Genomic DNA, 26,816 nt, shown 5'->3' on the forward strand with positions numbered 1-26,816 from the left:
TATTGAGCGCTTACTGTGTGCAGAGCGCTGTACTAAGCGCTTGGGAAGTACAAGTTGGCAACATATAGGGACAGTCCCTACCCAACATCCTGACTTGTCTACCAGCAGTCTTGCTCTTGGCTGGGCCCTACCTGGCGAGTGGTGGAAGCAAAGGAAAGGGAGATGAAGGATTCAGGGATCAGTGTGGGAACAGTGCACACGTGCTGTCCTCCGGCCAGAGGCAGGCATCCGGGGGAAATGTAGTCCAGCCCTCACACGGCCAGCTGAGCATGTTTGAGGCTTCCGTGGCCTAACCAGTCAAGCAGGCAAGTTTGTGGAGGCCAGTTACCAGAGAGATTAGATTTGTAAGCTCCTTGTGGGTAGGGACTGGATCTGTTGTACTTTCCTAAGTGCTTAGTGCAGTCTTCTACACAAAGAATCAATCAATCGTATTGAGAGCTTACTGTGTGCAGAGCACTGTACTAAGCGCTTGGGAAGTACAAGTTGGCGACAGAGAAAGGGTTTAAGTGTTCCTGATTGAGCTACTGGGACTTTTATCAATCAGTCAATCAATCAATCGTATTTATTGAGCGCTTACTATGTGCAGAGCACTGGACTAAGCGCTTGGGAAGTACAAATTGGCACCACATAGAGACAGTCCCTACCCAACAGGGGGCTCACAGTCTAAAAGGGGGAGACAGAGAACAAAACCAAACATACCAACAAAATAAAATAAATAGGATAGATATGTACAAGTAAAATAAATAAATAAATAAATGGAGTAATAAATATGTACAACCATATATACATATATACAGGTGCTGTGGGGAAGGGAAGGAGGTAAGATGGGGGGATGGGGAGGGGGACGAGGGGGAGAGGAAGGAAGGGGCTCAGTCTGGGAAGGCCTCCTGGAGGAGGTGAGCTCTCAGCAGGGCCTTGAAGGGAGGAAGAGAGCTAGCTTGGCGGATGCTTTGAGCCCACTGCTGTCTCTATATGTTGCCAACTTGTACTTCCCAAGCGCTTAGTACAGTGCTGTGCACACTGTAAGCACTCAATAAATACGATTGATGATGATGATGATGATGACGACACATAGCTGGGACCAAGTTGGGCCAAGTCCTGGGAGCCAGGCTGGACCAGTTTAGGGAATTACCGAGCTAGTGAGGGACAGCCAGGGTAACTGAAAACCCGCACAAAATCACCAAACCCTCATCTAGCCTCCTTCTCCTCAAGGAAACAGTTTGGTCAGTCAGTCAATAGTATTTATTGAGCGCTCAGTGTGTGAGAACACTTTACTAAGCGTTTGGGAGGGTACAATATAACAGTAAACAGACACACTCCCTTGCCCACAGCGAGCTTAATTCGGAAGGGGGAGACAGGCATGAATATACAGAAATAAATGACAGATTTGTACATGAGTGCTCCGGGGCTGGAAGGAGGGATGGGTAAAGGGAACAAGTTATTGTGACGTGGAAGGGAGTGGGAAAAGAGGGCTTAGTCAGGGAAGGCGCCTTCAATAAGGCTTTGAGCTGGGGGGCAGTGACTGTCTGTCGGGTTCTGGTGGCAGAGTAGACACGGTCAACCCCGTGCAGGTGGAATGGGAGCAGTGAGCCAGGAAGAGACTGGGGGATGGAGGTGCGGGAGGGGTGGAGTGGGTGGGGAAGGGGAGCCGGAGCGGTCCTCCTCCCATCACCTTGTCTCCTGCAGGCTCTGACTGCCGCCTCCCAGGGTCTTCTCAACTGTGGGGTGTACGGCTGGACGCAGCACAACCTCGGGCGCTTCAAGTGGGAGGGCCGGCGGGACGCCGACACGCAGACTCCACTGCTGCGCTCGCAGAAGAGGTTCTACGCCAGCACCCTCCCCAGCTCCACCACCTCGTCCGCCCTCTGAGGCCCCGGGACTGCCAGCGCCAGGGTGGGGCAGGCTGGCTGTGGAGGGGACGGTCCCGTCCAGAGCTGCCCCACCCTCAACACGCAGCTCTGTTTATTGTGGATTGGCTGACTGGTGGTGGCCGAAGAAGGGAGGCGAAGCTTCCGGCTGGACTCAGGTGCAGCCTTTGCTGGTCAGACCCGGCTTCCCTGCTCCTGACCTCAATGATGGTCAAATCTGTGGCGACCCCAACCCTAAGGACCATAAACCCCACCGCTTATTTATAACCCCGGCTGCCCCTGGACAGAGCCACAACCCCCGCAGCCGGGATCACTGACGCGGGTCGGGCCTGGGCGTCACCCCGACCCCGGACCGCAGCCTGAACGGAGCCCAGATCGAGAGGAAGCGGTTCTCTTTATTCACGTTCAAACCGACCGAGCCCCTCCCGCACGATGGCCAGCACACGTGCTATTCCAGACCCAAGAGTCGCTCTTGCCCCGCTGGACGCTGCGCTCAGGCCTCCATCCGAGCCAGCCCCGCTGCCTGAAATCTGCCTCAAGCTGGCCTTTTGCAGCCTCATTCGGGGACGGACGATTTGGGGGCATCATTTCCCCCCCTCTAGCTGCTGCTCTTCACCTTCCCTGACAGGTGGTTTTTAAACAACTGGAATCGGTCGAAGACTCCCTTCTGACCCCTGGTCTCCCCCATTCCACCGGCCCCGTCCTGCCTTCTTGCGCCCCATCCCCCTGCGCCGTGACCGGTCTTGACGCCCAGCCCCTGGCGCCTCAGCCTCTCTCGTGCCTTGTCATAGGCTTCCCGGACCTTGCGCCGCTTGACGAAGGCGACGATGAAGATGAAGATGGACACCAAGCCGAGGGTGAGCAGGGTCCAGAGGCGCGCGCTTCTCCACCCCGAGACCCTCTCGGGGGCGGGCCCGCTGTCCACGCTGCCCCCGAAGCCCTCGAGTTCGCAGTGGGGTGGCGCGAAGCCGTAGTCGCAGTGGCAGTTCTTGAAGTTGTTGCAGACGCCCCGGCCGTGACACTTGGCGGCGGGGTCGCAGTCGTAGCCGAGCCGCGAGGCGTTGGCGCAGGTGTGATTCAGGCAGACCCTCCCGGGGCCGCACAGTGTCCCGTCCTCCACCTCCCCCTCGTCGTGTGCGTCGACGGGGGAGAGCGGGTCCATGCCCCAGCACCAGCTGCTCTCCAGGGGGAACTGGATGAGGGTGTGCTGGTGCCCCATCCTGGGCAGCCGCCGGACGTTCTCGCACTGCAGCCTGCCGCACAGCACGTCCCCGGGCCGGCACTTGGAGAAGTCCCGCCTCAGCCCCTGGATGTCGACGCCGCAGTTCCCGAACCGGTCGCCGGCCGCGTTCACTTGCCGGTAGCAGCCGTCCCGGGCGGCCTCGGCCCCCGGCCCGAAGACGCTGGCACACTGGCCCCCGTGGCTGCGGCACCGCCCGTGGTAGCAGTAGGCCTGGCCCCGGCACGGGGAGCCGTCCTGCTTGTGGGCGTCGGGCTGGCACCATCTGGAGGTGCCGTTGCAGTACTCGGGGAGGTCGCACACGTCCACGCTGCCCCGGCAGAGGACACCCGCCTTCCGGAACCGGCACCTGTGACAACAGGGCCCCGAGGCGCAGTCGACGCCCGGCCAGAGCTGGCACGTGGGCAGGCAGCAGGGGTCAGCCCGGCAGGCGGCCGGGTCGCCGCAGTCGCAGGCCTCCCCCGCCTCCACCACCCGGTTCCCGCAGCGCTGTCCCCCGAAGACGCCGGACGCCGGCGGCTGGTTGAAGAGGCACTCCCCTTCCCCCTCCCGCAGCAGGTCGTAGAAGTACTGCACGCTGCAGTTGCTGAACTTGTAGTTCACGAGCACGTTGGGGAACATGAGGCAGAGGATCTCCCCGCCGTCCCCGCAACGGCAGGAGAGCGTGTCGTGCTGCATGCCCAGGTTGTGGCCGATCTCGTGGGAGACGGTCCCCGCGAAGCGCAAGATGTCTTCCCGCCAGAAAGCGTCGACCCCCGCCGCCGAGTTGTAGGTGCAGACGCCCCCGATGTAGGCGCGGCCCAGGGTCTTCCCGTAATTCTTCCCGGTGAAGAGGTGGGCCAGGTCGTGGGGCACCCGCCAATACAGATCCCTGGTCCTCCAGCGGTTGAAGTTCTCCTGCGTGTCCGGCATGGTGTCGGCGATGTCCACCAGGTCCTTCTCGGTCCAGATTTCTAAGCCGATCAGGACCAGCTCCAGGTGCAGCTGCCGCAGGTGAGTGTGGACGATGTTGAGCACCTCCAAGACCAGCTGGGTAGTCTTGGTCACGTTGCTCTCGGACATGGTGAATCGCAGCTTGGTGACCACCAGGAAGAACTCCAGGTACTTTTTGCGGGTCCAGGCGGTGGGCTGGCCGCCGGGGCCCGGGGCTCCGCCGACCCGGCTCCGCCTGCCGGCCTCGTGCCCGCGGATCTCCCTTTCGGTGAGCGAGCAGGTGCCTCCGGGGGCCGGGTCCTCGCGGTGCAGGGTGTGCTCAAAGCGGGCCGAGCTCTCGACCGGCTCGAGGCTGTAGGATGCGGCCTGCACGGCCAGCAGGCCCCGGAGCCCCGAGCAGGTGCTGAGCGCCACCAGGGAGCTCGGCTCCCCCTCCACGTAACCTTCGTAGTAGCAGTCCCGGCTGGGTGGCACATCTAGGACGCGCTGCCCCCGGGAGTAGGTATAAAGGGGGAAGTTTCGCAGAAAGAAGCCTTCTTTCTGCCTCAGATGGATCACCTGCGGGCCGCTTTTAAGCGGAAGGAGGTAGGACACCTCCTTGGGGGTGATTTCCCCTCCCTTTGCCGACAGCCTCCTGGGGATGATCACCTCGGAGGAGACGTAGAACTCTGACCCCGGCTCGCCGGCCGCCCCCAGGAGAAGACTCCCTAGCACCACCAGGAAGCCCCTCAGCTGAGTGGGAAAGGACGGCAGCGTCCACCCTCCTGGCCGGGGCCCCCCGCCTGCCAGCTTGCCCTCGGTCTCGGGCATGGTGGCTCGGCTCTCTAAGAGGGGTGAGGTAAGGGTCTGGCCCGGGCTGCGCTCAGGAAGTTGCGGGCCCTGGGGCTGTCTCTGCCCAGGCTCCCTTCCTGATTCTCCCACCCCACCCTCGGATGGGCCTCGGCCCACAGGGAGCATCTGTCTCGGCCCAGACTCTGCCACCTTTACCTTGCCACCTCCCTCCACCTGCTGGGGCCCACCCCTATCCCAGCTGTGCTCCCCCTGACTGCAGCGGGCTATACCATGTGCCAGGACAACAAGGATCCGACCGGCTCCATCTGCTCTTCCCAGTGGAAAGGATGGGGCAAGGGGAAAAGCAGCTACCCCCTGGCTCCTCCTCCCCCAGCCCGGCCCGCCCCCAGAACCTCCCCTTCGGCATCCGTTGCCCTGACTGCCATTTTGAATCCAAAGGTTCCAGAGGTGGGAAGCGGGGATTTCCGAAGAAGGCTCTGTTCCCTCTCTCCCTGTACTCTCCTGCCTGCTTCCTCGGGACTGCTCAACACCAGGCTACAGGGGCTTTCTTAGCCTCAGGAATTTGACTGTCTTCAGAAGCCTCCTCTGATATCCCCTCAGCTAGGAACCCAAGTCCCCCAGGGCTGCTGCCCTCTTACTTAACAGCCTTGTTCCCAGCAGGTGAACGGGTGCAGCTGGGAGAGGACCGGTACTTTCTCTCAGGAAAGGATTGGCTCGGAACAAGAAGGCTGGGACGTCCTCCTTCTGGGGAAGGAACGTGCTTACCAACTCTGTTGAACTCTACATGCTTAGTTCAGTTATCTGCACGTGAAAAATACCTGTGATTGATTAAGAGCTTGGAGCCAGGGTCTCTTGCAGGGAGGAGCTGTCTCTAGGACAGCCCCACCCCAGAAGGGCACGGAAAAGCGGAGGCAAGGAAATACTCACAGGACTGGGAAGAGAGAGAGGCTGGTGCCCACCCCAAGAGTACCTGGGGCCCCAATTAAAATGAAAAAAATCTCTGCCACTGTGATTTTTAAAATTACGACCGGGCAGAGTCAATTCTGTGTCATCGATAGCTACGGCCCCAGGGAGAGTAGGGGGTAACCAAATTCCCCGATAATCCTGAACTTGGCTAGACAAGGATTCCTGCCCAGAGCAGAGCTGCTCCCAAGGAGCAACTTCAACAACCGAGACCATCGCCTCCTTCCATTTCTCCCGATCAGTCTCTACCGCATCCGAGCAAGGCAACAGCCTGGCCCCTGCCAGGGAGGGAGGACGAGGTGGCGGAGAAACGCTGGGCTCAGTGTTCTGGGCAGTGGCTCACAGGGATGGGATAGGAGGCGGCCCAGAACCTGGAGGAGCGGGGGTCTGAATAATAATAATAATAATGATAACGATTATAGTATTTTCTTAAGCACTTACTATGTGCCAAGCCCTGTTCTAAGCACTGGGGTACATACAAGGTAAGCAGGTTGTCCCATGCGGGGTTCATAGTCTTAATTCCTATTCTACAGATGAGGTAACTGAGGCACCGAGAAGTTAAGTGGCTTGCCCAAGGTCACACAGCAGACGAGTGGCGGAGGTGGGAAGCAGATTCACTCTGTCAATCAATCAATCGTATTTATTGAGCACTTACTGTGTGCAGAGCACTGTACTAAGCGCTTGGGAAGTACAAGTTGGCAACAAAACTTGTCCACTCACGGCGGCCCAGGGAAAGAAGTCAGGGGCAAATCCTAGCTTAAAAATGTGGTTGTGTGAAAATACACTGAAAAAACAGATCTCAACGCAATTGAGGGCTAAAAATTCTGGATCCATCAATACCCACCGTCACCAACGTCGGGAATGGAATCCAAGGCAGCTCCTAGCTTGCCCAAGAACATGCACTTTCAGTGATGTTGTTCAGATCTACTGCACACTTAATTTGGCCGCGGCACCCTCAACCACACTTGGGCAAGCAGAAACCCTTCCCGAACGGCCCCGCTTTTTAAATGTCTGGAGAAGACAGCACAGGACCAGAATTATTATCACAAGAATGGTAATTATCGACTACCTCCTCTATGGCCAGCATTGGCTGGGGCTGGTACAAGGTAATCAGAGTGGACACAGTCCCTATCCCACACAGGTCTCGCAGTACGAGGGAGAATATGTATTTTTATCTATTATACAGAGGAGGAACCTGAGGCCTGGGAAGTTTAAGTGACTTGCTCGAAGTCACAGCAGGCAAGTGACAGGAACCCACATCTTCATTCCCTTCAAGAGGCCAAGCTTTTTGTTGGCTCGGTGGCCCATCTGTAGCAAGTCCAGAGCATCTGCCATTGACAGAAAGCAACAGACCAATCCCTTAGCTACCATACCCAGTTTCTCAGGCCAAACTTGCTTTCTCCAGTAGTTGGGCTTTAATTCAACCGTTCGGACCAGGCTAGCTGTCGTCAGTGATTTGAACTAAGGCAGCAGGTGGGGTCCAGTGGAAAGAGCAGAGCTGGGAGTCAGAAGTCATCATCATCAATCGTATTTATTAAGCGCTTACTATGTGCAGAGCACTGTACTACGTGCTTGGGAAGTACAAATTGGCAACATATAGAGACAGTCCCTACCCAACAGTGGGCTCACAGTCTGTAGTCCTGGCTTTGCCTTGGCCTACTGGGTGATCTTAAGCGAGTCACTTGACCTTTCTGGGCTTCCGTTTCCTTATCTACAAAGTGGAGCTAATCCCTCCTGTGTCTCCCTACCTCACAGCGATGCTGAGAGGAGAAAATGAGAGAGCTGATGTGAAAGCGCCTTAGGAAAAATAAGGGCGCTGTATACAAAAGCAAGGTATTACGGTTGTTACTGCTATTCAGACAGCCAGATCAACAAGGTGAGGCCAAACCATCCGACTTCAAACGGCTACTAGACTGTAAGCTCGTTGTGGGCAGGGAACGAGTCTACCCACTCTGTTAAATTGTCTCTCTGAAGCGCTCAGTACGGTGCTCTGCACACAGCAAATACGATTGACTGAGCTACTGCTTCAGCCTAGAGGAACCATCCCACTGTTGGGTAGGGACTGTCTCTATATGTTGCCAATTTGTACTTCCCAAGCGCTTAGTACAGTGCTCTGCACACAGTAAGCGCTCAATAAATACGATTGATGATGATGATCCAGCTCCTCCTGCCCCAGAGAGCCTGAAGAGAAAAACAAGCCGGAATAGGGGACAAACCAAGATAATTCTCGAGTTCCTCAGGGGCCTTGGAAACCTTCTCTTTAGAATCATTTTGCAAGCAATTGGTTTTTCCTTCCTGCCTCAGGGGTCCCAGAGTTCTGGTGGTAGGCAAAATCAAACACTTACGGGTCTAATTCTGGCTTCTCCATGTGCTTGCTACATGACTTTGGGCAAATCACTTAACTTCTCTGTGCCTCCACTTCCCCATCTGTAAAATGGAGAAATCTGATAACCTTGTATCTGCCCCAGTGCTTAGAACAGTGTTTGACACACAGTAAAGACTTAATACCATCATCATTACTATTATTAGTAGTAATGAGGTTGGACGCCACTCTTCCATCACACACCAGGTAAAATTAAGTTTGTAATAATAATAATGACATTTGTTTAGTGCATACTTTGTGCCAGGCACTGCACTAAACTCTGGGGTGGATACAAGCAAATCAGGTTGGACACAGTCTTTGCCCCACGTGGGGGCTCACAGTCTCAATCCCCATTTAACAGATGAGGTAACTGAGGTACAGAGAAGTTAAGTGACTTGCCCAAGGTCACACAGCAGACAAGTGGTGGAGCGGGGATTAAAACCCATAATCTTCTGCGTGGCTTAGTGGAAAGAGCATGAGCTTGGGAGTCAGAGGTCACGGGTTCCAATCCTGACTCTGCTACTTAGCTGTGTGACTTTGGGCAAGTCACTTAACTTATCTTTGCCTCAGTTCCCTCATCTGTGAAATGGGGATTAAGACTGTGAGCCCCACATGGGACAACCTGATTACCATGTATCTACCCCAGAGCTTAGAGCAGTGCTTGGCACACAGTAAATGCTTAATACCATTATTATTATTATTTATTACTATTCTGATTCCCAGGCCCGTGCTCTAACCACTATGCAAGCTCATCAAGATACAAGAAAAATCAGAGTACCAGGGCACATTTTAAACATTTTCTGTAAATTCAGTACTGTACCCCATACCCAGCACCTAGATCTTCCTGCCACTGCAGTGGTAACATAGCATTATACCGGGGACTAATTGAATCTGAATTTATTACAGTCAATGTTAAAAGACTTCAATTAGCACTTCTTGTGCTAATGAACTACAGATCCCAGTAAGGTGAGAAGCAGGCTTTGAAATGCAAGGCAGCATTATGCATAGCCAAGGAAAACTGAGGTTATGCAAGACTACACAGGGTTGGCCAAAATATGACATGCAGTATTAGGAATGGATACTCAGAACAAAGTTGGAAACACTGGTTGACAAAGGAAACTTTTCTAAAAGACTCAGGAGGACAGTGTTTTAAGCAGTTTCCCCACTCCTCAAAAATTTCCAATCGCCTGTTCCTCTCTGCAACAGGTGGAAACTCCTGACCTCCAGTTTTAAGGCACTCCATCCTTGACACCATCCTCCATTCAACCCCCGCTACCCATCCTTGCTCCTCTTCCATTACACCCGGATTCACAAGCTCCACTTCAAGCCAACCTACTTGCTGTGCCTCGTTCTAGTCTCTCTTACCACTGACCTTTCTTCTCCCTCCATCCCTGTTCACATCCAGCAGACCTCTGCTCCATCTACAAAGCCCTTCTAAAATTCACACCTCCTCCAGGAGACCCTCCCTGATTAACCTCATCTCCACATCCCCCTTTACTGAAACTTCACACTCAGGTCACCTCTGCACTTGGGTACACCACCTACATACTTATCTTGGTCTTACCTGTTTCCCCTACCTATAATTTATTTTAGTGTTTGTCTCCCATTAGATTAGAAAGTCCTTGAGGGCGGGGATGGCATCTACCAGCTCTACTGTACTCTCTCAAGTGTGTAGTACATTGCTCTTCATTCATTCATTCAATCGTACTTATTGAGCACTTATTGTGTGCAGAGCACTGTACTAAGCGCTTGGGAAGTACAAGCCGCTCTCGTTGCACACAGGGGTATTCAATAAATGCCATCGATTAAGTCGATGACCCTGGGCTCCAGTAGCTGTGACTGCAGGCTAACATTTCCCAACTTTGGAGAAAAACAACACTCCGAACAATCATTTTGGTTTGAAACATTTCCCAGCCCTCTACAGCATCCAACTGCACCTTTGTCTTGTTCCAAGACGGCTCACAGAGGGCAAAGTTGATTGGGCGTCGAGATCTGGAGTCTAGTCCTAGTTTTACTAATGGATGGATTAGGTCAAATCATTTAATCATCTGCAAGATAATTAGCCCAATCCTAGATAATAATAGTTAGGGTACTCGTTAAGCGCTTACTATGTGCCAGCAGTGTTCTAAGCCTTGAGGTAGATACAAGTTAACCAAGTTGGACCAAGTCCCTGTCAACCCTAGCTCACACTCTTAATTCCCACTTTACACGAGGTAACTGAGGACCAGAGAAGTTAAGTGACTTGACCAAGGTCACAGTGCAGACAGGCAGTCGGGATTAGAACTCGGGTCCTTCTGATTCCCTGGCCCATGCTCTAATACTAAGCCAAGCTTCTTCTCGGATGGGAAAGCACTTTAGCTCATAGGAAAACGGCGGCTTTATAGCTGCCAGGGAGTGTTGTATTTACTAGTAGCCTCTCAGATCAGCCTCCCATTCACAGAGATGGGCATATCTCTGTGGCTCCTCTCAGTTTTTATTATTTCAGCCATTCAGTGGCCAAATAACCCCCTGTGGATTCTATAGGGGCCGCGGGAAAAACAAAAAACAATTATTCAGCTTTAGTAAAATTATTTTATGTACAGTGATGCAGAATATTTACAATATAATACTGATCACGAATTAAAACTAAACAAGTACAGTTACACTGAGTGTAGAAAATAATGCTGGCTCTAACACACACAGAAACGAAGCATAAGGGACCACATGAACTTAAAAGGCTAGTACTGGAACCAACTAAGCAAGTCAGGGCTTCACTGCCCTTCCCAACTCCCATTTTCCACCTAGAAGGACAAGAATAAAGACCACCGGGAAAGGCGAGGAACAGCTTAACCACAGAAGAGCCAATCCCGAAAATCCTTAAAGGTCACATGATTCATCTCCCCATTTTTTTGACTGAAAAGAGAAAAAACCTCACATTTGGAGGGCTCCACAAAGCATTTCAGAGCTCCCCGTTAACACTCTTGGTTATGGTCTGGAGGAAACATGAAATAATAACACTGGGCAATTCCTCTTGTGTCATCGATATACTAGAAATAAAAGTCTAGGGAGAAAAATGAGCTTTCGTTTGAGATTTATTTTAAGCCGCTTCATTAAAGAGCACGATTAAAATCAGACTCCATTTTTAATTCTAAGATTTGACCTTTTCAATCTACTTAAGTAGGAATAAAATCATTATGACCTTTACTTTCAGTTACCCTTCACTTCACAAACTGTCCCACTGGTCCCCCGTTAAACGGACAATAACTTTTGAAATATACTCTCTTGAATAAACAATCCCTCTTTCTTCAGGCGTCAAAGAATGAATCTCCGACCCTCCCTTAACTGGGGAGCTTAGAAAGAACTGTGAAGCTGCAGGTTGAAGTGGGCTCTTGACCCTTACCAGACTCAGGACGATGGATGGCTTGTAGTCATCCCCTCTAGATAAAATGCTTAAAATAAATACTCGGGGAAGGTAATGGCACAGTGGGAGGCATCAGACAGAGGATATACAACCCGCTGGCTTCACTTGGTTCGCTGCCAGGGCAGTAACGTTCTCGCCAGCTCACTACCCTACAAGGTGTACACGTCATAGAACAAAACGCAAATATTTGAGAGTTTTTCCCCAACATATACATAAAGATAAATACAATAAATCATCTTTTTTTTTTTTAAAAAAAAAGACTCCACCTGTTACACTTTCTAAAGGAAGCAGAACCCGCAGTTAAGGCCCTTCGGGTCCCTGCTTCAAGGCAAAGAAGCCCCAGGGAATTCAACAACAGGACGACGGACTTTGGATACGGAATATCGAATACGGATACCGAAATCCCTGCAGGCCGTGCTCCATCCTGCTCCGAGCAAACTGGGACCGTCGTCTCCACCAGCCCCCGCTGTATCCCAGCCGAGAGCAGTCGCCGTGCGTGGCCTCAGGGCAGGCTGGGTGCCCTGGGCTCCCAGCTTCGCTGCTCATGTGGTCCTCAACCGGCCAACTAGCCCCGGGAGCTGACATTCAACAGAGAACGCGGTGAGCGAGCCGCGCACCTCCTCTTGGATGCGGTTGGGAGGCGACCGGATTCGGTCCTCCCAGTGGCACTCGGAGCTCACCAACTCAGGTGCTCGAGAGAAACACGCTCAGGCTCTTGAGTGAAAATATAAGATCACCCCACGCCCATTCGGAGGCCGCCGGCACAGGCGGAGATGCTGCCGGCGGTTACCGCGGAGAAGAGAGGCTGAGCTTTGGGTTGATTCTAGCCCTACTACCAAGCACAGAGTACTGTAGCTCAGCCCTCACCTACGCACCCCTCCATCCTAAGAGTGATGGGGGTGGCAGGTGTGAGAGAATTTGTGCCTTGCTCTGGAGATGGCCCAGCTGGGCATTCTTCCCGAGTACCGGATGATGGTTTAACGGGTTGGAGAGCTACAGACCAGACAAAGGGGTCGATGAGAGATCGAGATTGTAGTGACTGCCATCACCTTTTCAAACCTCTCTAGTCGGTCAGATGTGATTCCACTTAGCAAAGTGAGAGGAGAACGAGTAATGAACAAATGTTCACTAAGTTCACTATTAGCAAAGTGAGAGGAGAACAAATGTTTAGATGCCAAACAAAGACTGATCTAGCCTAAGGATGGCAGCTGAATTCTGGGCTTCAGTGCTGGTCAGATTCTGAATTCTGACACACTGGGAATTTGCACCCAATTTACTGGGATTCCCCTCTTCGTGGCCTGGTCTGGCACTGGGTTTGTGACTCTTGTCTCTTCTCACCTAGACCTCCTTTGTTTTGGTTTTATGGTACTTGTTAAGTACTTACTGTGTGTCAAAAACACTGTTCTAAGCCCTGGGGTAGATACAAGTTAATTAGGGCGGACACGGTCCCTGTCCTGCATAGGGGCTCATAGTCCTAAGTAGGAAGGAGAACAGGTATTGAATCTCCACTTTAAAGCTGAGGAAACTGAGGCACAGAGAAGTTAAATGACTTGCCCAAGGTCATACAGCAAACAACTGGTGGAGCAGTTGGCAGAGCCGGGGTTAGAACCCAGGTCCCCTGACTCTCACGCCCAGTGTTCTTTCCAATAGGCCACGCTGCTTCTCAAGACCTGCCCTCCCAATTCCCTCAAAGAAGTCTCGGGCTGCTCTGGAGAGGAAACGAGGCACAGAAGACGGTGTTTATGTTTCATTAGCAGAGCAGTGTTCTGAGCCACGGTTAAGCCAACCAGAGTAGCAACTGAAGAAGCAGCCCAGGACTGAGGTCTCTTGAATCACCCAGAGAGATAGTACGGGTGCATCTCAGAAGACAACTCACTGAAGACGAGGCTGGATGAACTCAGAAACCAATGGGCAAAATACGAGTAGCTTTCTCACAGGAAAGAGGCTTAGAAATAGTGGAGAGCTGGAGGAGCAAAGAGTAGCAAACAGGGAAAAAAAGAGGGTGGTAGTGACAGGACAAGGGAAAAGGGAGAGGCAGGCTCCTCCTTTGGTCTGGGAAAACAAACCCAAGAGCTGTCCAGGGGGTGAAAGAGGCCAGAAAGGATAAATAAAAGAGAACGAGTTTCCTGCTTAATGATTCTTAAGACAGCCCAAGTCTGTCACAGCAGTTACGAAAGTGGGAATATCTTAGGGACCGTGGCACTCCCCGCCTCCCCCCAGGAGGAAGAAGAGGGGGAGAAATGAGAGCCAAACTCTGCAAACCACGACTACCCTAGCCCAGGCGCGCGCGGCACGTTAAGTGGAAGGATGAAGGTGGGAGATGTGCTCGTTGCCAGAGCCGTCCCTGGGGCAGATCATGGAATGAAAGCCCAAAGGGCTTCCTTGGTTATCAGGGGTGGCCGGGACGGCAGGGACATGCGCAGTTGCCTATAAGGTTACATTCCACAGTTGTTGTTTCAAGTGCTGACTTAGAAAGGTCACTGCAGCTGGTTATGGGCAGATCACTGGCAATTGGCTTCTGCGTTTGGTTACAAGTCACAGGATCTTGACAACATGATCTTGTCCTGTCTGCAGGACGTCAGAATGAACAGTGCATAAGTGATAATATACCTCTAAGAACTGAGCTTCTTTTAAAAAAATATTACAGTACCGATGATTCTTGTATCTACACCTATACAGCATTTTCAAGCAGTGTGGAAATTTCATGAAATTATGATTTATTCATTTACATAAAAATTACTCTGTACAGTTAAGGAATCATTTCTCAAAATATAAAAAAAAAAACCCTAAATGTTCTGAAGCTGTAGCTACTGGGCCTCATGAGAGGCGGTCTGCTCCTCAATCACTTGTTTCACGATTTCCGCTAGTTTTAGTCGATCCACTTTATCTGTGAATCCGCGGCCTGAAAGCCAAACAAGAACAGAGTCAGCTGCGCTGGCCGCTCTCTGCTAGACAGGGATACAGATGGGGACAAAGCAATGGGTAACAACTCCAGGCCCCCGGCACACCAGAAGCTCACTCTACTAAAGAGGATCGGCTATGTCTCCCTGACAAGTACGGTCAGATGGGGTTTCTGAAAGCCAGTGGTGTGGAGCAGAGGCACCTGAGCTTCTGATCTGAAACCTGATAGAGGTGGAGGAAGACATTCGTTCCCTCTGTCCTCTAACCATGGCATCCTGGCACCCGCCCTACTCCACCACCACTAAAAGCAGCTCACAAGATTCGCCCACTGCCCGATTTTGAGGACTCTCTGCTTAGGCAGCGCGGCCCCCCTTCTCCCTACCCAACCCACACTGACTCAAGGTGCTTCTTTCAGTCCGGGAGCTTGGCTCCATCCCCCTCTGCATGGTCATGGCCTTCGGGTCACTCTAAGCTGGAAGTGCTCAACCATTACATGACAATCAGCATTCATGTGTGCGTGTGAAAGGCTTAGAATCCCAGGATGAGATCTTATGTTCCAGGGTGGAAAGAAGCCACAGGCAAAGTAATGTGGAGGAACAGGAGGAGAAGACTGAAGTCACACCAAGCCCAAGACTGCACTTTTGCCTTAGTTACTCCACTCCCAATGGCACTGCTTCCCTCCTCAGCTCACAGAGGGGGACCTCTATGATCTTCCCGGGCCAAGCCCACCCAAAAAAGGGGAGAGGGGCCAAATGGGGATCCCTACCGTTCCAGCTGAAGCTCTGTAGAGTGTCCCGCAGCAGTTTACACTCCCGGTTGTACTTCCACGCCTCCTGCATCACCTCGTTCAGCTTCTCGTCTTCATTCTCACCTGTTGGAAAGGATAAACAGGAGGTTGTGTTTTCTCTGAGATCGCCTGGGCCGGAAACATTGGGTTACAGGAAGGAAGTAGCAAGGGAAAAGGAATGACTTGATTCCCTCGCTGAGGGAATTGTCTACTCAATGCCAAATCACATCAGCTTCCGCTGGACCCAGCTTAGGGCTGTGATTAAATGTGCAAAGATCTTAGTATTAAAAAGCCTCACCCACCCCCTCCCTTCTGGTCCAGGTAGCAGGAATGGGTTTTGGCTCAAATTCAGGAAGACAGCCCAAAACATACCCAAGAGGTTACATCCAGATCCCATCACTGAGCAGGGTTTTTTCTAGCCTAGTGCTACTATTAATAATAATCATGGTACTTGCTAAGTGGTTACTACATGCCAAGTACTGTACTAAAAATACAAGTTAACCAGGTGGGACACAGTCCCTGTCCAAGTTGGGGGACGAGACGAAATCGGACTGAGCAGCAACTGAGTTAACTGAAGAAAATCCTCTTTGGGCTGGGGAGCCAAGCCCTCAGGAACAGAGTTTTCAAATCCAGGAAAATGACCAGAAGCATAACCCCGGGACTGCATCCTGACTTCAACACTTACAGGGCAAGGCTCAACCAGCTGCAGCAAATAAAGTCCAGAGGGCCAGCAGGCCAGGCTCAAAGGTGGCCCACAGCAGTGGACTGTGCTGGCCTGGACTGAATTTTTAAAGAAATGGACACCAGCTGAGGGGGGTGATGCCAGAAGGCAGGTCATTCAGTAACCATTTGGTCTGATGCCCAGACCATCACACTAGAGAGCCATTATCTTCCATGCCCACAAACAGCACAGCCCACTGCACCTGCCTTGGCGATTCTCTAAATTGTATTTTTCCTTGCAGTTAGATTCTGAAGATACGGGTTTGCAGAAATCTTCCCCAGCCTGCCAAACTGGCCCTGTTGGCACTTACCCAGTCTGAGCACCCTCACGAATAGACCAAAGAAACATGCATTAATATCACTCGGTGTTAAACCTCAAAAATCTACATTCCGTATAAACCTTAAAAAAGGAGAGAAAACGTATTACATCTCTCTGGTGCCCAGATACTGATTTTTTCTTTTAGAACTTGAAAGTCTGCCAATTTATGTGACTAATTTGAGACTTTAAAATTTACACAACCATACACACACACCCAATAGACAGACAAGTGGAGATGTAGCATTCTTAAATATACTGTGACCTTTACCAGCCTGGGGTAGAATACACTGAGCGATGACGTCTCGAAGCTTTTCCAAAGCCACGTTGGAGTCTTCTGCTCCATTCTCCGGGTCATGGATATAAACATTGTCCTTTGGCTTAGTGCTATGGTGTGCGGGGAGAGAACAGCAATTAATTTAGCTAAAGAAAGCTCCCATATCTGAACAACTGGAGACCAGCCCAATGGGGAACAGATATCTCCAATCTAAGAGGAGGGCCAGAGACAAAACCGGAAGAACTTCTTAAAAGTTCAAAACTCCTCATGAAATTGGGCTCAGTTGGTCCAATTCTGCTCCCTCCCTGCCTTTGGTTGGGGTTGGGGGGAAAAGGGAGGAAAGGATAGACTTCCCTTCCTTCACACCAATGTCGTGGTTCTGGCATTTCATTCCAGAGAGGATAAGGTACGCAGCTAAGGTGATTCTGCCAGCCCTGCACCTCCTCTAGAATGTAAGAACATTTATTTCCCCAGGGGAACAAAGGAAGTTCTCCAAGTTAGGAAGTGGCAGTCTGACCCCATAGACTTAAAAACAAGGAGCAGAGGTCAACTCCTCTTCTACCCACATCCAGGGGAGTCCAGAGCAAGCACTCTCCTGGGTCCAGAAGCAGTTTGACATTGCTTCTCTCTCCTCCCCTGACTCTGGTGACAGGAACTCCTCCAATGATGGAGTAGAGAAAGCAGCCATTCACAAAGAGCATCCAGTGTGTGTCTCTGGCTGGATCCCTCAGAGCACTCTGACTTCTACTGCTGCCTTGTTATATAGAAACGCTTGAGCCATGTTGGGCATTTCTGAAGAAGAGGAATGGTCTAAGAATATCTTTCTCCTCACAAATATTTCATCAATACCTACTTCATCCTAGGAGTGAGGGAAGGAGTAAGGATTACCACTTCTATCGTGTGGAAATGAGGCTCAGGGAAGTTACATAAAGTGTCTGGGGTCTGAAAGCCCCAGGCTTGGGATAGGTCACAGGCTTTGCTGGAATGGGGACAGTAATTTTTTTTTACCAGAATCCTTTTCTTTCTTTTTTTTTTTTTTTTTAAATCAGCCACCTTCGGCACACACCTGGCTTTTGAAATCACCCTCCTCTTTTTTCCTTGAGCACCGGTCTCCTTTCTTGGCTAACTCAAGAAAGAGCTTGGCCCTGCACTTCTGTAAGCCACGGTGCAGTAGTTTCATGAATGGCCCAGGAAGTGTGCAAGGAAATTGGATTGAAATTGTTTTCTTTCTACTCCCGAGAGAAATCAATCCCACTGCCTCAAAGTGAAAGTTACAAAAGTTACTTCAAAGAAAGAGAACAAGCACCATTTATTAAAAAAAGTGAGATTCAGAAATGATGTTGTGAAGGAAGACCCTTCTGAGCATTGAGGGGGGGAAATATACCAGCCCAAGATAATTGACCAAACTTAAGAACAGACCAACAGAGAGGAAGCTTGACCAGATGACCCTGACAGGACCCTTCAAGCTCTATGTTTCTGTGATTGCTGTCTAATCACTCAACACCCCTGAAAAAGCAACAAATAAATTACCCAAGCAATTTCCTCTTCCTGAGGATGGGGTTGTTGACAGAGTGCAGTGGTTTGAGGCTGACTTTCAAGTCCTGGATTCTCATGTTGGCCAGCTGCTCTGCATGAGCTTGTTGGATTCCAGCAACCACTGCCTGAAACGCAAAGGCAACAGATCTTTCTTTAAAAGAGCTCCTTGGGAACTGGAAGGGCCAATGGGCACACGAGACAAAAAGAAAGCAGAAAAGTGGAGAGTAAAAAACTCAGGGTGGTAGACACCACTCTGGCTCTCTCCAGCTGCCTCCTGGAGAATTCCTGGCAGTTTATCTTCCAGGCCTGGCTCTAGTCTTTTGTCATGAAACAAAGACTTCATTTAAGTAACATATTTCTTTTCCCAGCCCTCCCTCTGAGTTTGCTTTCTGGGAGGCAGCCCCGATTTGCCGAACTTTGCTCTGGGCCCCCCACTTCCCTCCTCGGGTGGTCTTGTAAGCAGAAAAATAAATATAACCAAAAACCTTGTCCATCATCAGCTGAGCGGAAGGCAGGATGTTATCGAGGGCTTCAGTTGAGTTTAGCCAGGGGTGGTCCAACACCCCCTCAATAGTCAGGCGCTCTTCGGGCTTGACCTTCAGCAGCCTGCGGAGGAAGACAGATGGGTCTGAGGACCCCCAGGTCACTGGTGAAGGGCCAAGAGATTACTGAGGCTGATACTGGAAACAGGCTGAACGTCTCTTCCCTGGCACTAATCTATTTTAATGTTTGTCTCCTGCTGTAGACTGTAAGCTCCCTGTGGGCCAGGAAACTGTTTACCGTACTTTCCTAAGCGATTAGTACAGTGCTCAGCACACAGTAAGTGCTCAATAAATACCGCTGATTGATTACTCCAGCTGAGGCACGATTAAAGCACGTGAGCCTCACACCGATAGACAGCCCTCGGAGGACTCTCGCTGTAGCTCGCCCCGGAGCTGTTTTGAATGGGGCTGCTTGGCTGGGACCTGGGCTTCCCTGATTGCTCTGGTTAAGGCCAGTGAGGGTGGATGTCTTTCCCCATCTGGCAGAGGGGTGCTTCGTAGGTGTGGCTTGGGTCAATCACCTACAAATAATAATAATAATAATAGCATTTATTAAGCGCTTACTACGGGCAAAGCCCTCTTCTAAGCACTGGGGAGGTTACAAGGTGATCAGGTTGTCCCACGGGGTGCTCACAGTCTTAATCCCCATTTTACAGATGAGGTAAGTGAGGCTCAGAGAAGTTAAGTGACTTGCCCAAAGTCACACAGCTGGCAATTGGCGGGGCCAGGATTTGAACCCATGACCTCTGACTCTAAAGCATGTGCTCTTTCCATTGAGCCACGCTGACTGCTGTGGATGCTGGTACTTTCAAGAAGTCTCCTGCCTTGGCTCTGACCAGGAGGGTGGCTCCAATCATCAGTGACAGGATGGGGTAACAACTTAGTTGGCAGGGCCCGCTGGCCCTGGGGTAGACCAGGCAGCCTTTTCCACTGGCCCTCAGAAGGCAGGGTGTGACCTCTGGCTTGCCTATCTTCTCATTCACCCTGTTCTCCAGGCCCTGGGTTAGGGCTCGATGCCCAGAAAGCTTCCCTTTATTATTTGGCTGCCAATTTAAAGCCTAAACAGTAAATGCCATCATTATTAAATGGCCCAAGGACACAAGGCCTAAGCATGCATCCCTATCTTTAACAAGTCACCTGAGTGGCCAAATGACACCCTGACTCAGCCTCTTGTACCCAGGGAGGTTTTGTTACCCTGCTCTTCCCCAGCCGGTAGCAACCACCTGATAGCAATAACCTGGGCAGATGAAAAGGGAAAAGAAAAATAATTTAAAAAGGAAGAGTCTGGTCTTTTAAAAGCCTGGGCCCCGCCTTCAGCTCCCTGTCTCAGTCCTGAGGGACTAAGTAGAAGACCCTCTTCTTCACTGACATCGCTGGTTCAGCAAGCCCGTCTTGAGCGCCAGCACCCTCAGTTGCCAAGACAGACAGTATTTCTTTACAAATCCCATCACCTCAAGCTTAGACTTCAAGGCAGCCATCTGGGGAAATGGGAGAATAGGGAAATACCAACGGACTAACGTTCACTGGGAAACCATCAGTCATTCAGCCACAAGTTAGCCACCCACTAGCCGTCACTAACAGACTGCATTCAAGTGATCTCTGCCTCCCCAATCCCAAATCTGCTAAGAGAAAAAATAGAGAGGTAACTTAGTGCCCCAAATGACTCACTTTCTCACAATGTCTTTTGCCATTTCTGAGATCTGGCTCCATTCTTCCTCGGGAAACTCGAAGCTTCCAGTCATGATCTTTTTCCGCATGTCCTTTGGGATTGTCCGACTGTGATGTTTGGAGTAAAAAGGAGGGTATCCGCACAGCATCACATAAATAATCACCCCCAGGGACCACAAGTCACAGCTCTGAAAGCAAGGAAATGGTCACTCTGGGGCACAAACACTGGCAGGCGCTGGAGCGGAATCAGGAAACGAGGATCACATGATGTCGCAAAAATGGCATTTGAAACACACTTGACTGTGACTCTGTTGGTCTAGGAAAGTATCTGTCAGATTTAATTTTCAGAGAGCCCTAAGGCTGCCTACTTTTTCTTTCAGATTCTTTACTTTTCTGTGGTCCACAAATGCCAATACACAGAGACATAAGTGTATGAATAGAAATACAGACAGCATACACACATACACACACAGCACCTGCCCCCCCTTCCCCAGCTCTAATGGGTGTAGAAAAGATGGACTTCATAGACATCAGATTTATTCCCCTTTGTGAGTCCCAATCACCATGCTGACTGCGAGAGTAGGCTTGTATAAAGCTTAAGTTACACGTTTCCGCTGTCACTGCCAAGAACTGGCTTCAAGCCACCTTGCTCTCTGAGATCTAGGAACGGGACAAAGGAAGTTCTGGGGAACGGGATGATGGAGAAGAGACCTGGTGGACACCACCTCCCAACAGCTTCTCTGAATTCAGCGGGCAGGAGCAGTTTCTTCAGGGGTTCACCTCAGGGTAGCCTTAAAGGAGCTCATGCCAGAGTCAGGAGGGAAAAATGCCCTGTAGAAAATGCCCTGTAGTGAACTCTGGCAATCAGCAGACAGCCTCCTTGAGCACAAGGTTTGGGAGAGGAGGGAGCAGGTATCATTTATTGAATGCTTACTGTGTGCAGAGCACTAAGCACTTGGGAGAGTACAAACAACAACAAATTCCCCGCCCACAATGAGCTTACAGTCTAGAAGGGGAGATAGACATTAACGTAAGTAAAGAAATTCCACATATGTACATCAAATGCTGTGGGGCTGGGTAGTGTGATGAGTGAAGGGAGCAAGTCAGGGTAACACAGAAGGAAGTGAGAAAAGAAGAAATGAGGGCTTAGTCAGTAAGGCCTCTAAGAGAAGATGTGCCTTCAATAAGGCTTCAAAGACACGGAGAATAATTGTCTGTCAGATACGGAAAGGGGAGGGCATTCCAGGCCAGAGGCAGAATGTGGGCGAGAAGCCAGTGGCGAGACATACAAGACCGAGGTACAGTGAGCAGTTTGGCATTAGAGGAGCACAGTGTGTAGGCTACGTTGGAGAAGGGAAGTAGTGAGATGAGGTAGGAGGGGGCAAGGTGATTGAGTGCTTTGAAGCTGCTGGTAAGGAGTTTCTGTTTGACACGGAGGTGGATGGGTGACCACTGGAGGTTCTTGAGGAGTGGGGAAACACGGACTGAACGTTTTTGTAGAAAAATGATGTGGGTAACAAAGTGAAGTAGGGACTGGAGTGGGGAGAGATAAGGAGACAAGGAAGTCAGAGGGGAGGCTGATATACTAATCAAGGTGGGATAGGTTAAGCGCCTGGATTAACATGGTAGTAGTTTGGATGGAGAGGAAAGGGCAGATTTTACCAATGTTGTGAAGGTTGAACTGACAGGATTTAGTGATGGGTTGAATATGTGGGTTGAAAGAGAGAAGAGTCAAGGATAATGCCAAGGTTATGGGCCTGTGAGACAGGAAGATAGTGGTGCTGTCTATAGTGATGGGAAAGTCAGTGGGAGGACAGAGTTTGGGTGGGAAGGTAAGGAGTCTGTTTTGGACATGTTAAGTATGAGGTGACAAGAAAACATCCAGGTAGAGATGTCTTGAAGGCAAGAGGAAATGCAAGATGGCAGAGAGGGAGAGAGGTCAGAGCTGGAGATGTAGATTTGGGAATCATCTGCATAGATGTGGCAGTTGAAGTCTTGGGACAAATGAGTTCTCCGAGAGAGTGGGTGTAGATGGAGAATAGAAGGGGACGCAGAATTGAACCTTGAGGGACACCACAAGAGCCTGCAAAAGAGATTGAGAATGAGTGGCCAGAGAGATAGGAGGAGAACCAGGAGAGGATGGTGTCAGTGAAGCCGAGGTTGGATAACATTTCCAGAAGGGGGTGATCAATGGTGTTGAAGCCAGCTGAGAGGTCGAGGAGGATTAGGATGCAGTAGAGGCCACTGGATTTGGCAAGAAGGAGATCACTGGTGACCTTCGAGAGGGATGTTTCTATGGAGAGAAGGGGATGGAAGCCAGATTGGAAGGGGTCAAGGAGAGAAGTGGGAGAGAGGAACTTGAGACTGCGGGTGTAGACAACTCGATCAAGCTATGACTTGGATCTCAACTGACATTTGGGAGACACATGTACTTGAATTCTTATTAAAAGAACATTAACATGGACTTGCTTATGGAAAAACTGGGGTTTCGTTTTTGAATTCGGATAGAAAAAAAAAGACTTACCTGTTTGATTTTAATGCAGTCTAACCTGCCTTTACAAGCTCAGTTCTCAAACGAGGCTCTGACATGTCAACTCCTACCCCTTATAATAATAACAATGGTACTTGTTAAACGCTTACTGTGTGCCAGGCACTGTGGACACCAGTAGCTGCTGCTTGTGCCATGCAAGGTCCCCCCTACTCTCCGAAGCCCACTCACGTTCAATCCTGGGGTGCTATTCTGAGGGCAGAGTGAGAAAGATAGCTTCAATCACTGTTTCCTGAGCTCCTGACAGCGGCCCCTCAGCTCTGGTCTGTAGGCTCAGAGGGGAAGCCCAGAGGCAAGGGTGCTTGGAAATGCCAGAGGAGGGCAGGTTTCTCTGGGAATCAGATGGGATGTTGTTCCTAAGCAGCTCCCTGCACTGCAGTAATACAAAAGGCTTTTCTTCTTTAGTTAGGATTCTGTGCTACGAGGACATAGACCAAGTCAGCCAAGAGAGACAGGGGAGGAAAGCAGGTCTGATATTCAAGCCAAGGGGTGGAAGGGAAGATGTAGCCTGAGAATGCCATCTGCCCTTGAATACCATCACATCTGACGTAGATGGAGTTGCACCCTGAGGTCGGTAGTGGACAGTCTCCCTGCCAACCAGGCAGTTCTGGAATATACTACAATCCCCAAATCCCTCCATTTCTTGAGCAGACCTGGCATCTAGTGCCGAAGAAACCATGGTCTGAGCTAAGAAAAGCAGCATGGTCTGATGGAAAGAGCACAGGCTTGGGAGTCAGGGGACTTGAGTTCTAATCCCTGCTCCGTCACTTGTCTGCTGTGTGACCTTGGGTAAGTCACTAACTTCTCAGTGCCTCAGTTTCATCTGTAAAATGAAGCTTCCATACCTGTTCTCCCTCCTATTTAGACTCTGTCCAACCTGATTATCTTGTACCTGCCCCAGCACTTACTACCTACTAACACTGGGCAAATAGTAAGTGCTCAGCAAATCCCACAGTGATTGTTTTTATTAGTTTGGCACCATTATACCCAGGGATCAAAGAATTCTGCTGTTTGGGCCTTATCTCCGCATCTCTCAGTCAATCAACAGTATCTTGAGTGCTTACTGTGTACAGAGTCTGTACTAAGCGCTTGGGAGAGCAGAACACAACAGAGTTGGTAGATACATTCCCCTACCCACAAGAAGCTTACAGTCCAGAAGGAGCTTATAATCCGTACCCCTCCTTTCATTCAAGGGTCTCCTGCCCAAATTACAGATCTACATCCTATGGTCATGGCGAGAATGGAAAAATCTCCAAATCAAGACCTTGGACTTGAGGTAGAAACAACCCTAGGAAAGTGCCTCAACTCAGTTAATGGAGACAGCAATCAAGCCAAGCCAACGGCTCCAGCTAAATCAACTCTCTGGGTAAATAGGTTGATTAGGCAAATGGTAATGATCAGGGGTGTGGAAGCAACAGTACCCTACCAGCTGAACAAGGAAAGGATATATTGGAGTGGCACCATTTTTACCATTTTATTAGTCTTATCCCCAAAACAAATACACAATCTTCTCCCTCTCCCAGACTCTCCCCGGGATCTGTCTGTCTACGAGAAAAAGGAAATGACTATTAGACTTTTAAAGCCTTCCATCACTACCTCTAACTTAGAATGTGAGAGCTAGTAGGGAGACTTTTTTGAGGTTCAGCTGTACCTGAAGTTTGGCAGTGGGGCAGTAATCTAAATCCACTATGAAGTCCCCAAGCACACTCTTCCCCTAATTGATTCAATGACCCCAAGCCTCTTCTCAGGGGACTGCTAACCCTGATCCAGTTCTGCTTTAAATTACCACCTGATGTACTATGCAGCAAGCCAAACAACACTGCCAGAGAGAGCCCTCAGAGATAGACAGACTCCATTTCCCCAGAAGAAAATGTCATTTACCCTTCCCTGACGCTTGCTGCCGTCTCTACTTCCTGCAAGTGGAAACTCAATTGGCTAGAGCTGATTTCACATTACATCAGGCAACGGCTAGAATTCATAACACTTCTTGCATGGCTGCTGCTGTGAGATCCTCTATAAGGCAGAATCACTAATGGGGGAAAGAAAAGTCAGGGGTGACTTTGCCTATCTTGGTATTAAGAAAGGAGTGGTTCTCTTAAAGCAAAAGCTTCATAGGGAATGAGAGACAAGGCGGCAAAAAAGAAAACAGGTTTAGTGGCTGCAAACACTAAGCAATGCAACACAACGTATGGCAACCTTTTGTGTGCACACAATGTGGCTACCACTGTAGAAGCTACATTGGCCTTTTCAGCTACATACAGACAGGTGAATTTCACCATCAGTGGTGCTTTTTTCAAATACAAATGACAAATTTACACACACACATACACACACGTATTTCATAAGTGGAAAGCTGCTGTTTTAAAAAACTATAAGGGTTCAAAAGTTTGTGTTTTTTACCTTGTTATAGGTGTAGGGGGTAGGCGAGGTAGGTATAATACCAGACTTTTCTTTCTGATGTCTTCTTTGTGCCTCCAATACCTGTCGGGTTAAGGTCAAAAGTAGAAAAGTCACCATTAATACCAGCTTTAGCCACTTTTACCTAACATCCGAATGGACGGCCAGGTGGTCTGCCCATCAGCCAATGGTACGTATTGAACACTTACTGTGTGCAGAGCATTGAATGATGTGCTTGGGAAAGTACAACAGTTTGTAGACACATTTGTCCACATGAAGCTTACAGTGTAGAGGAGGTACGACATTAAAATTAGTTACAGATAAGAGAAATGACAGTGTAAAGTTACGTACACAAGTGCTAAGGGGTTAAGGGTGAGGTAAATACCAAGTGTTTAAGGGATACAGATCCAAGTGCATAGGCAATGCCCCTTGGAGGAAATGTGATTTTAGGAGGGCTCTGAAGGTGGGGAGAATGGTGGTCTGTCGGATATGAAGGAGGGCAGAGTGGCCTAATAATAATAATAATGATGATGGCATTTGTTAAGCACTTACTAAGTGCCAAGCACCGTTCTAAGCATTGGGGTAGATACAAAGTAATCAGGTTGTCCCACGTGGGGCTAACAGCCTTAATCCCCAGTTTACAGATGAGGGAACCGAGGCCCAGAGAAGTTAAGGGACTTGCCCTAAGTCACACAGCTGATAAGTGGCAGAGCTAGGATTAGAACCCACAACCTCGGACTCCCAAGCCCACGTTCTTGCCACTAAGCTATGATGCTTCTCAAGCCCTAGTGGAAAGACCCTGGGAGCTAGGGGACCTGGGTTCTAATCAAGTGTCTGCAAGTTACCTGCTGTATGATCTTTAGTAAGTCATTTAACTTCTCTGTGCCTCAGTTTCCTCACCTGTAAAATGGGGACTCAATGCCTGTTCTCTTTCCTACTTATACTGTTAGCCGTAAGTAGGGTAGGGACTATGCTTGATCTGATTAACCTCTATCTACCCCAGGGCAAGAATGGTGCTTGACGTACAGTTAAGTGCTTAAAATAATAATAATAATGACGACAGTAATAAGGGAGTTCCAGGCCAGAAGGGAAGGGATCAGCGGCAGGATAAAAGAGATCCAAGGTACAGAGAGTAGGTTGGCATTAGAGAAGCCAAGTGTGTGGGTTGGGTTGTAGTAGCACAGGGACAGCTGATTGAATGCCTTAAAGCTGATGGTAAGTAGTTTCTGTTTGATGCAGGGGTGAATGGGCAACCACTGAGGAATGGGAAGACATGGACTGAACAAACTTTTTTTTACTAAAATGATCTGGACACAGACTGAAGTATGGATTGGAGTGGAGAGGTCTGCAAGGAGGCTGATGCAACAGTCGAGGAGTGACGTGATAAAGTAATCAGTGTACAAGAAATTTGGATGGAGAGGAAAGGGTGGATCCTAAAGATGTTGTGGAGGTAGAAATGATGAGAGTTTGTGACAGAATGAATATTAGAGTTGAACAAGAGAGATCAGTTGAAGATAATGCCAAGATTATGAGCTTGAGAGCCAGGGAAGATGGTACTGTCATCTA

The 26,816-nt window shown here is 50.0% G+C and overlaps 3 protein-coding genes across 7 annotated transcripts in view; 1 reads left to right on the forward strand and 2 right to left on the reverse strand.

The window, feature by feature from the left end:
• Positions 1–2,598, forward strand: part of TMEM116 (transmembrane protein 116) — a 55,232-nt gene extending 52,634 nt beyond the window's left edge. For both annotated transcript variants that reach the window (XM_038763773.1, XM_038763771.1), the window contains exon 11: positions 1,687–2,598. In XM_038763773.1, coding sequence (XP_038619701.1) covers positions 1,687–1,869 — 183 coding nt within the window. In that variant the 3' untranslated portion in view covers positions 1,870–2,598. The remainder of the gene's footprint in view (positions 1–1,686) is intronic.
• Positions 2,467–4,851, reverse strand: LOC119942078 (disintegrin and metalloproteinase domain-containing protein 1a-like). The gene has a single exon (XM_038762733.1). It carries the CDS (start codon positions 4,849–4,851, stop codon positions 2,467–2,469), a length of 2,385 nt encoding a protein of 794 aa, XP_038618661.1.
• Positions 4,852–13,177: 8,326 nt separating this feature from the next.
• MAPKAPK5 (MAPK activated protein kinase 5) overlaps positions 13,178–26,816 on the reverse strand; it is a 40,885-nt gene continuing 27,246 nt past the window's right edge. For 2 of the 4 annotated variants that reach the window (XM_038762768.1, XM_038762769.1), the window contains 7 exons: positions 25,254–25,334; positions 20,306–20,493; positions 18,581–18,701; positions 18,090–18,220; positions 16,548–16,669; positions 15,226–15,330; positions 14,366–14,460 (listed from right to left, as the gene is read on the reverse strand). In XM_038762768.1, the coding sequence (XP_038618696.1) occupies positions 14,366–14,460; positions 15,226–15,330; positions 16,548–16,669; positions 18,090–18,220; positions 18,581–18,701; positions 20,306–20,493; positions 25,254–25,334 (843 nt within the window). Of the gene's footprint in view, positions 14,461–15,225; positions 15,331–16,547; positions 16,670–18,089; positions 18,221–18,580; positions 18,702–20,305; positions 20,494–25,253; positions 25,335–26,816 lie in introns of all 4 variants that reach the window. The other 2 variants (XM_038762767.1, XM_038762766.1) reach the window with 2 other exon arrangements.

The sequence above is a fragment of the Tachyglossus aculeatus genome, chromosome 21 (assembly GCF_015852505.1).
Source record: "Tachyglossus aculeatus isolate mTacAcu1 chromosome 21, mTacAcu1.pri, whole genome shotgun sequence".
NCBI classification, from domain to species: domain Eukaryota; kingdom Metazoa; phylum Chordata; class Mammalia; order Monotremata; family Tachyglossidae; genus Tachyglossus; species Tachyglossus aculeatus.